The sequence below is a fragment of the Rhincodon typus genome, chromosome 7, assembly GCF_021869965.1.
Source record: "Rhincodon typus isolate 14 chromosome 7, sRhiTyp1.1, whole genome shotgun sequence".
NCBI classification, from domain to species: domain Eukaryota; kingdom Metazoa; phylum Chordata; class Chondrichthyes; order Orectolobiformes; family Rhincodontidae; genus Rhincodon; species Rhincodon typus.
This window is the reverse complement of record NC_063338.1, coordinates 24,275,727-24,284,595: the sequence shown is the minus strand read 5'-3', so window position 1 is coordinate 24,284,595 and position 8,869 is coordinate 24,275,727. Positions and strand designations below refer to the sequence as shown.

Sequence of the window (8,869 nt, the reverse complement as noted above, 5' to 3'; positions counted from 1 at the left end):
AAAAGATAGGTAGAGGGACAGATAGTATTGAGGATGTGGAGAGGCTGCAGAAGGATTTGTACAAGTTTGGAGAGTGGGCAAAGAAGTGGCAGATGGAGAACAACATTGGAAAGTGTGAGGTCATGCACTTTGGTAAGAAGAATAGAAGCATGGACTATTTTCTAAATGGGGAGAAAATTCAGAAGTTCTGAAGCGCAAAGAGACTTAGGAGTTCTAGTCCAGAATACTCCCAAGGTAAACTTGCAGGCTGAGTTCATAGTTAGGAAGGCAAATGCAATTTTGGCATTTATTTTGAGAGGACTTGAATATAAAAACAGGGATGTACTTCTGAGACTCTGTAAGGATCTAGTCAGGCCACATTTGGAGTGTTTTGTGTAGTTTTGAGCCCCATATCTCAGGAAGGATGTGCTGGCACTGGAGCAGGTTCAGAGGAGGTTCATAACAATGGTCCCTGGAATGAAAAGCTTGACATATGAGGAACGTTTGAGGACTCTGGGTCTATACTTGATGGAGTTTAGAAGGATGAGGGGGAAATCTAGTTGAAACTTACAGAGTACTGAATGGCCTGGACAGAGTGGATGTTGGGAAGATGTTTCCATTGGTAGGAGAGACTAGGATCCAAGGACACAGCCTTAGAGTAAAGGGAAGACTTTTTATAATGGAGATAAGGAGAAATGTCTTCATCTAGAGAGTGGTGAATCTATGGAATTCACTGCCACAGAAGGCTGTGGAAGCCAGGTCATTGAGTACATTTAAGATGGAGATAAGTAGGTTCTTGATTGTCAAGGGGCTCAAAGGTTATGGGAAGAAAGTTGGACAATGGGGTTGAGAAACATATCAGCCATTATTAAATGGCAGAGCAGACTTGATGGGTTGAATGGCCTAGTTTCTGCTCCTACGTCTTATGGTCTTATAGTAGTCATGCAATAGGTCTCTGCTTGAAAGTTGGGACTTGTACAGCTCAGAGAATAGGGCTCTGCAACCTTACTATTTGTTGATAAATATTGTTTAAAAGCTCTCTGGAAGTCTGATCTGAGCTTGTGCAAGGTACAGAAGATATCACACCATAAAATGTCAACAATCGCAAATGTATCCTGCTCCTGCATAATGAAACATTCTTTTCTCATATTTCTAACACCCTGGACCAAGAGGAAAGAAAGGCTGTATATGCAAAATATCAATCTTTTCCTTATCTCTAACTACCAAGGGTTGCCTAGCGATCACAATATCTCTTGTTTTTGTGGCTTTTCATTTTTACAATTGAAATAATGACCTTTCAACCAAGGCATGTGTGAATTTTATTCCAGTTTTCCTACAATCCACAGAAATGATTTGGAATTGAAACATTCAACTTCTTTTAAAAGCAAACATCATCAATTAAACTGGTTTACACCATCTTTTGTAAAATTAGAGGATGAGGTGCAATATTGTGGTTAGAATTATTTTGTAGATAATAACTCATTGAAGTCATTTCTAGAATAGGAGATACCCATCAGTGTTGTAAACTTTTCACAAACATCCGAGTGCCAAAGTCCATGCAATTGCTGATGATCAAATAGGAGTTATTTTATTTAGGTTCAGAAGTGATTTAAACAGAGAAAATCAAATATTTCAACAACAATTTAGAAATCTCTTATGCGCCTGAAAGATCCAACAGTTGAATATGTTGCTCCCCAGTCAGTGTATCTCCTGTATTCACCGGGTTTCATGAAATACTGCCGCCCTCTGTAGTTGGGATGTTCATAGAAGATCCAGTAACCGTCCATCACGTGGCAGGAGTGGATGTCACGGTAACGGAAACGATCGTAAACAGATGGACAGTCTTCCATGAATTCCATCATCTGTCCTCCAAAGTCAGGCCTCTCGTAAATCCTCATTCTGTAGGAGCCTCCTCGGTACTGGAATAGAAAGAGGGTCAAGATTACAATTTTCTTCAAATATGCAGTCAGCTTCTATTCTAGAAGGATAAAAATTCTGGAAGAAAGAGATTTAGATCCAAATCCTTTCAGCCAAGCAGCAACTGAGAGTGCAGATCTTTTTCACTAGTTTTTGGCTAACTTTAGAAGATCTGTATTGACAGTTATTTCATTAAATTCTGGCTGTTGGATACATTTCTCATTGCAAAGATGAGTCTTCAGAATTCACATAAGGGGGTGTAAAACATAACGACAAAAATACAGATCACAAATATTAGATTCAGTTACATGTGTTCTGCCCAAAGTCAGCTGTGTCACTTTCTATCTGTGATTGCTTGTCATTGTATTTCAGTTCTTAGGAGCAGGCTGGGGAGATAGGCCCAAGTTCATCTCAGCAGGAGTAAGAACTGTTTCAGAGATAGTAGCAACTGCAGATGCTGGAGAATCTGAGATAACAAGGTGCAGGGTTGGATGAAAGCTTTCCTGCTCCTCTCATGCTGCTTCGCCTGCTGTGTTCATCCAGCTCTACACCTTGTTATCTCAGGACTAAGAACTGAACTATGTGGTTGCCATCAAGGCAACTGAATGAACCAGCCATTAGTAACCTCAACAGTGAACTTAGGAGTTACACCTTTACCAAGAGGGTGGTTAGAATGTGGAAATCATTACCATCAAGAGTCATTGAGATGTATAGCATACATGCATTGAAGATGATGTTAGATAAATATATGAGGGAGACTGGAACAGAAAGTTATAATAATGTTGGTAGATAACGAAGAACATAAACAGAATATCAGGCCTTTTGGGCAAAATGGCCTGTTTCTAGGCTGTAAATAGCATAAATACATATAACATTAGAAGCACTGATAACAAATTTTAGCAGATCCTATCCAAGCCATCCACTTATCAGCAGATGAGTGTATTAGTTATAACAATGCAACCTAATAATTCAGTTCTTACTTCTCAATATTTGATCTATATTTACAATTAAATTATCCTATTGAATGATTGGATTTTTCTGGGTGTGAAGCTCAGATCTGTAATGCCATAGAAGGTAATACTATGGAGCCAAATGTTCTTCTGTTCATGTTGGAGACACCTACAGCCACATGTGCTTGATGCTGAGAAGGATATTCATACAAGCATTCCCTAAATGCATCTGAAGCTGATAAATTGCTATTTCCAACTGATGTGAGGCTGTATTTCCACATTTCAACTGCAAAAGCCTATTCAACAGAAACACATACCATTCAACAAATATCAAACCTTCAGCTGCAAAAGAAGCCAAACCAAAATTGCAAGTGTTAAGCATCCAATTTAAAGTGAAGCTATTTTGAAGCACTTCAACAATTGCAAATCTTCTGAACGTATAACTCCTAGAAAGCCAAGGTCACAACATATATAATACAACTGAATCAAATAGATGTTTTCACAATATATGAGCAATGTCAGTGATGAGCACCCAAGTCAATTTCTAGTCCTCTTACTAAGAACACCTAACTCAGCAAATGATGGAGATTATTAGCAATATTTGATGCTGACAAAACTGACAATAATCCTTCATAAATAAATATTAACTTACCGGTGGATAGGAGCGGCATGACCTGACATGGTCATTGAATCCCATCCAGCACTGATAGTCAGGATATTCTCCCCTGGTCAGAACATACTGGTAGCCCATGTAATTGGGTTTCTCATACAGCACCCACCAGTCACTCTCAACACGGATGGAGTTACAGCGGCTGAAGTAAGGGGACAGGTCGGCACAGTCACTGCTGCACTCATAGTTCCGACCCTGGAAGTTCCTGTCTTCGTAAAAGATGATCTGTGGAAGGATACATGTTGTACTCAAAAATGGTTAAAGTAAGATATAGCAAAAAACAAATTATAATGCAATAAATACAAAATTCTTACCTTTCCCATGTTGAGCCCACAGTTAGCTCAGTAACTGACTGATTGCAGCCCTGGGTGACACAGCTTGATATTTATATGCTACTGTACATTTGCCATTTAATTGATTCAGAACTGAAGATCAGCAAAAATGCAACAAAACACATGTCACTCACAAAGTAAAGAGTATAAGTTCAAAGGCAAATGATGTACCATTGATTGTTTCCCTTCGCCAACACATAATTTAATTGTTACTTTGCAAAGGAGAACAATGTACAAGAGCATTCTATGCTTTCCATGCCCTGGTACTGCTGAACCTTCAGAAAAGTCACAATTCTGATACAGTTTTGTTTGCAGCGTGACAGGATCATCCCCTGCTGAACTGACTAAAATGGGGACAAATCTATCCATTAAAAACTGGTTCCATGATACATGGTAGAAAACCATTGTGATTTAACTACATTAGAAACGTTTCATGTACGAATTCAGAAAATCTCAGATATTTTATGGAGAAATGCTGCACAGCATTATGCAAGATGCATAAGAATAGAAAAAGCCAAAATTATCAGCAGAAGCAGGCTATATTCAGCACTTCGTATCTGCTCCACTAATCTCTATGACCATGGCTTATCATCCATCTCAATGCCATATCCCTGATTTCCATCGACATCTTATGATGCCTTTAAAGTCCATGCATTTAAATTAATTATCTTTTTTTCTCTCTCTTGTTACAAAACTGCTGTAAATCCCAGTGCCATACACACTCCTTGCTCCCTGGGATGAAATCTAAACCCATCTCCACATCTCCATTGTTCTTATCTTCCATTCCACCTAACTTCCTATGTGAGCAAGCATCTCCCTTATTTCTACTAGTATAATGCCACCAGCTAACACATCTTCCCTTCTTTCTGTGGGGTCAATTTCCTTCAAAGCACCCTGGCCCATTCCTCTATCAGAGTCAATATCCTCTTTCACTCCCACAGCACTCTTCCACACAAGACCAGCAAAAGCAAAAGCAGTGGTCTTACCTCCCCCTTCTCACTATCCAAGGCCCATAATGTCCTTCCAGGTTAAACTGCAATTATAGAGTCATAGAGTCATGGAGATGTACTGCACAAAAAAGACCCTTCGGTCACTTGTTCATGCTGACCAGGGAGCCTAAATTAATCTAGTGCCATTTGCCAGCATTTGGCCCACATCCCTCCAAACCCATCCTATTCATGTTCCCATTCAGATGCCTTTTAAATGTTCTAATTTTACCAGCACCCCCACTTCGTCTGGCAGCTCATTCCAGACATGCACCTCCCTTTGCGTGAAAAAGTTGCCCTTTAGATCCCTTTTAAACTTTTCCCCTCTCACCTTAAACCTATGCCCTGTACTAAGGTTGAGAGCAAAAATGCAACCATTCCAGTCAAGTAACAATGGAAATTGTCAGAGTAAGTTCAATAGCCAAAGTGGAACAGAATTTCCCAAACTGGAGACAACTAGAGATATAGTCCTTAAGAACTACCTGAAACTGCCAGGCATTTCTTGTCTAATTGGATTACCTAACTAGCTTGATGTTCTAAGGTTCCATTTCAGAGTATGACTCTTAATCTAAATTTTCACTTAAGAAAACCTGAACAGAAATTTCTATGTGTGCCATAAGCAGGAATCATTTCCTCCCCATGTTTCATTATACTCAGTGCAATTTTTCAATGTTTACTTTTGTAGCTTACTAATGACTCACTCGTCAAGTTGAATCCAGTTCAGTTTCCCACTACAAAAATTAAATTCTATTCCATGAAACCTCCTTATTAGTGATTGACAGATAACTGACACTGTCCAGCAGCCTCTGTCTAACTAGGCTACTTAACCAGTTTCCCATTTGAATGTTCCATTTCAGAGTTTGACATTTAATCTATCTTTCAACTTGAGAAAAACTTACTAGAAATTACCATGTGAACCATATTCCCAACACCCTATATAATGTTTTATCAAATTTAACACATAAGTATCCAGGATAAAATATTTTCAAGGGAGAATTAAAAAAGTATGATGGGACATTTCTTAATCATTGGTATTCAGAATCTCCACAAAAGAATACAAATTGGAACCTCCAGTTTTACAAGCAAAACTTGGCCAACAAAGTCATTTCTTTGTCATTTTATTTCCACTTCCAAACCAATAGTCATCTCTCCACATTTAAATATTCAAGTGATGATTCCTACGACTGCTATTCATTCTTCCAGGTAAAATATATAGACACTGAAATTTAGAATCTCATTCAGTCGGTGGTATTTCGGTCACGGTAATTGCAATGCGGCATGTAGCAATCCTGGAACACAGGTGATGGTTCATTATAAAGTTTAAATTAATGGTTCTAATGCATTTGATTCTTTGCCAGCAGCAAAACGATTTCACTCACTGCTCAGCTCAAACAAAGCCATGCAGCTTCACTGATCTTGGTCATCTAAATTTACTTTTACCCAGCAAGTTTGAAATTAATGGTGGGGCAGTGAGATTCTCCAAATATCTGTCACCAACAATAGCATCAGTCAGGGTAACCAGTCAATCACTTTGAAGTATTCTCACAGATAGCAAACCAGAAAGTAAAAACCATTGAAAATCTTCACTTTTAATTTTACTGTTCACAGATAGCAAAATGAACGATTCAGACTTATCCATGGGATTAAGGCAGAAGTTAAAATGTTATACACAAACTTTAAAGAAGTATGTCATTTTAAAGATATGTGCGAATTCAAGCGTAATACAGAAATTTGACAATCAATAAATATTCAATGAGGGCCATTTGAGCATTATTAGAAGTCATTTTCAACACGGTGAGTCATTAAAAAGACCAACTACTCCTCATGATACAAGATGTGACATTTACACTTATTTTACTATTAAACAAATGTCAGAGTAAGAGTTCTCATTCGATCAATATTCCTACTTGATTGCATTCTTGGTGATATCACCAACACACATGCTGAAGAGGAATAACATCACTTGCAGCAGCTTCTGGATTTCTGCTTTTAACTGTGCAGACTCAAGAAGTTGCTCACAGTTTCAGTGTTACTGCCACCACAAAATACAAGCAATTGTCTACTCTCAAGCACTCACAGGAGTACAGCAGCAAGAAGGTTTCATGTAAACAAATATTTAAACGATGGTGTGTTATTATAAATTTGAGCTTAAGCTATGAAAACAAAGAGGTAACTAAGTCTGGAATACGCAATGCTTGGTTGCTTTGCAGACAGACGGTTGTGATCACTTTTATGTTTCTTACTTCAGAAAAGGTGTCAAAACCATAGAAAATGAGAAGTTTAACATTATGCAAAGCATGTGATATTTTGGATATGAAGAGTGACAAAAGAACCTGGGGCTGTATTATTTGGAGCAGAAAAGATAAAAGAACATCTCTTAAAGATCTTTAAAGTTAAATAAAAGAAAATGGCCTTTATACAGTGAAGTAGAGACCTTTAAAGATCATCAGCTAAAGTATGTGAAGGGAAATTAGAAGAGTATTTCATTTTACTGAAGGGAATGTTGAAATATGACATTCCCATTTGCAATTTCAGTACTTAGTAATAATTAAATGACCTTCTCATCTCGGTCTAAATTGAGGATATAATTGAGGGTGATTCTTCTGGATTTTTCTCAGATGCATTGAATCAGCAGTGAGGTGGTGAATTCCATCACAGGTGCATCCCCTGACCTGCTGTTTCTCCAGCGCATTCAGACTGTCTGGCTATGCAATTAAAGAAATGTGCAATTGTCACTTAGCATTGCATTGATAGTCTAGAATAGTGATTCAAATGAAAAGAATCATAAATCAAATCAAGTTATTTTTTCCATTTTGCATAAAAGAGGGTCGATTCTGATTCTTTGAAATAGGCCTGATTCATTTTACTAAACTCCCTGAAAAACAGTAATTACCAAACTATTCTGTCAAAAAAGGAAGCATAGAATTGAGATTCAGTATCAAGACAAATGTAAATTCTCACAAGGGTGCTTTGAAATCAATAATTATTTATAAAATCCACACTTGGTGCGGTACAGATATTTTGCTCAGAGATTGAAACCAAATTTGGCTTCAAGTTTCTGGCATCAGTGGTGACGATGGATAAGAGAATGGGAATGGAAATTAAGCAATGGATTAGGTTAGTGGAATGCAGTAATTCAACAAAGTGCAGAGGAGACTGATACAGTAGAAAAGTACTGCAAAACATAAAAGGAATAATTAGAAAATAATGTGAGACCAGCTTTATGTATAATGTAAAAACATCAAGAAGAGAGGAACAATGTAATAAGAGGTAAAAACAAAGATGGATGTGAGGACTGACAAAGAATGATAAGATCAGAAACCAATACAGTAGAAAGACAGTGAATATTGCGAGAGCATCAAAAAAAAAGCTGAGAAGAGAATGAGATTTTGTGGTCATCGGACGTGGAGGGACAAGACATCAGGCAAATGATGAAGATAGGCCTGCAAGCAATAAGAAGAAGAGGAAATTCAAAGTTTTGATGGAAGGCTGTGGCTTGAAAGATGTAAATGCAGTGGGATTGAAACAAGAATGGTCGACTGGCAGGACAAGATATAGAAGGGTCATCAACTCATTTTATCATGACCAAAATTAAAATGGGGGAAGTTAAAGAGTTGAACAGCAAATTTAGATACCAGTCTGACCTAGAGTAATTATAACTTTCTATTTATTAAAATCAATATAATATGCCACGTGGATCTTTGGACTGTGAATAACTATTGAATCACTGTGCATAGGTTCTGTCGAAAATTGAAAGTTGCTGTTTTCCATTATTCCTTATGAAGAAGCTCAGCTGATATGTGACTACCTATCTAATGAACATAAGTTATATCATTGTTTAATTTAATGATATTCATTATATCATTATCTCCGGCTAAAATATTGTGTATGAGACACACCCTACACCCAAAATATAATTTATTTTTTCCAAGAGATGTGAAAATGAACAAAGATATCAAAATGCATCAAGAAAAATGTACTTTATTATATTTCAGGATATTTCAGCATAACAATTTTATTCTTTTCAGTAACAAT

The 8,869-nt window shown here is 37.4% G+C and overlaps 1 protein-coding gene across 1 annotated transcript; it reads right to left on the bottom strand.

The window, feature by feature from the left end:
* Nucleotides 1-1,622: 1,622 nt before the first annotated feature.
* Nucleotides 1,623-4,751, bottom strand: LOC109916363 (gamma-crystallin S-1-like). Its single transcript, XM_048598716.1, has 4 exons — nt 4,643-4,751; nt 3,831-3,856; nt 3,499-3,741; nt 1,623-1,898 (listed from the first exon to the last, which is right to left on the bottom strand). The coding sequence occupies exons 1-4, from the start codon at nt 4,749-4,751 to the stop codon at nt 1,623-1,625; spliced, it is 654 nt and encodes a 217-aa protein (XP_048454673.1).
* Nucleotides 4,752-8,869: the final 4,118 nt, after the last annotated feature.

Bases quoted from the DNA above. Each gene is read 5' to 3' on its own strand.
- LOC109916363 (XM_048598716.1), bottom strand. From the start codon at position 4,751: ATGGGCCAGGGTGCTTTGAAGGAAATTGACCCCACAGAAAGAAGGGAA. The intron at 3,742-3,830 runs GTAAGAATTTTG...ATCCTTCCACAG, and splicing joins GTGGGCTCAACATGGGAAAG to ATCATCTTTTACGAAGACAG. The intron at 1,899-3,498 runs GTAAGTTAATAT...TTTCTATTCCAG, and splicing joins CATGCCGCTCCTATCCACCG to TACCGAGGAGGCTCCTACAG.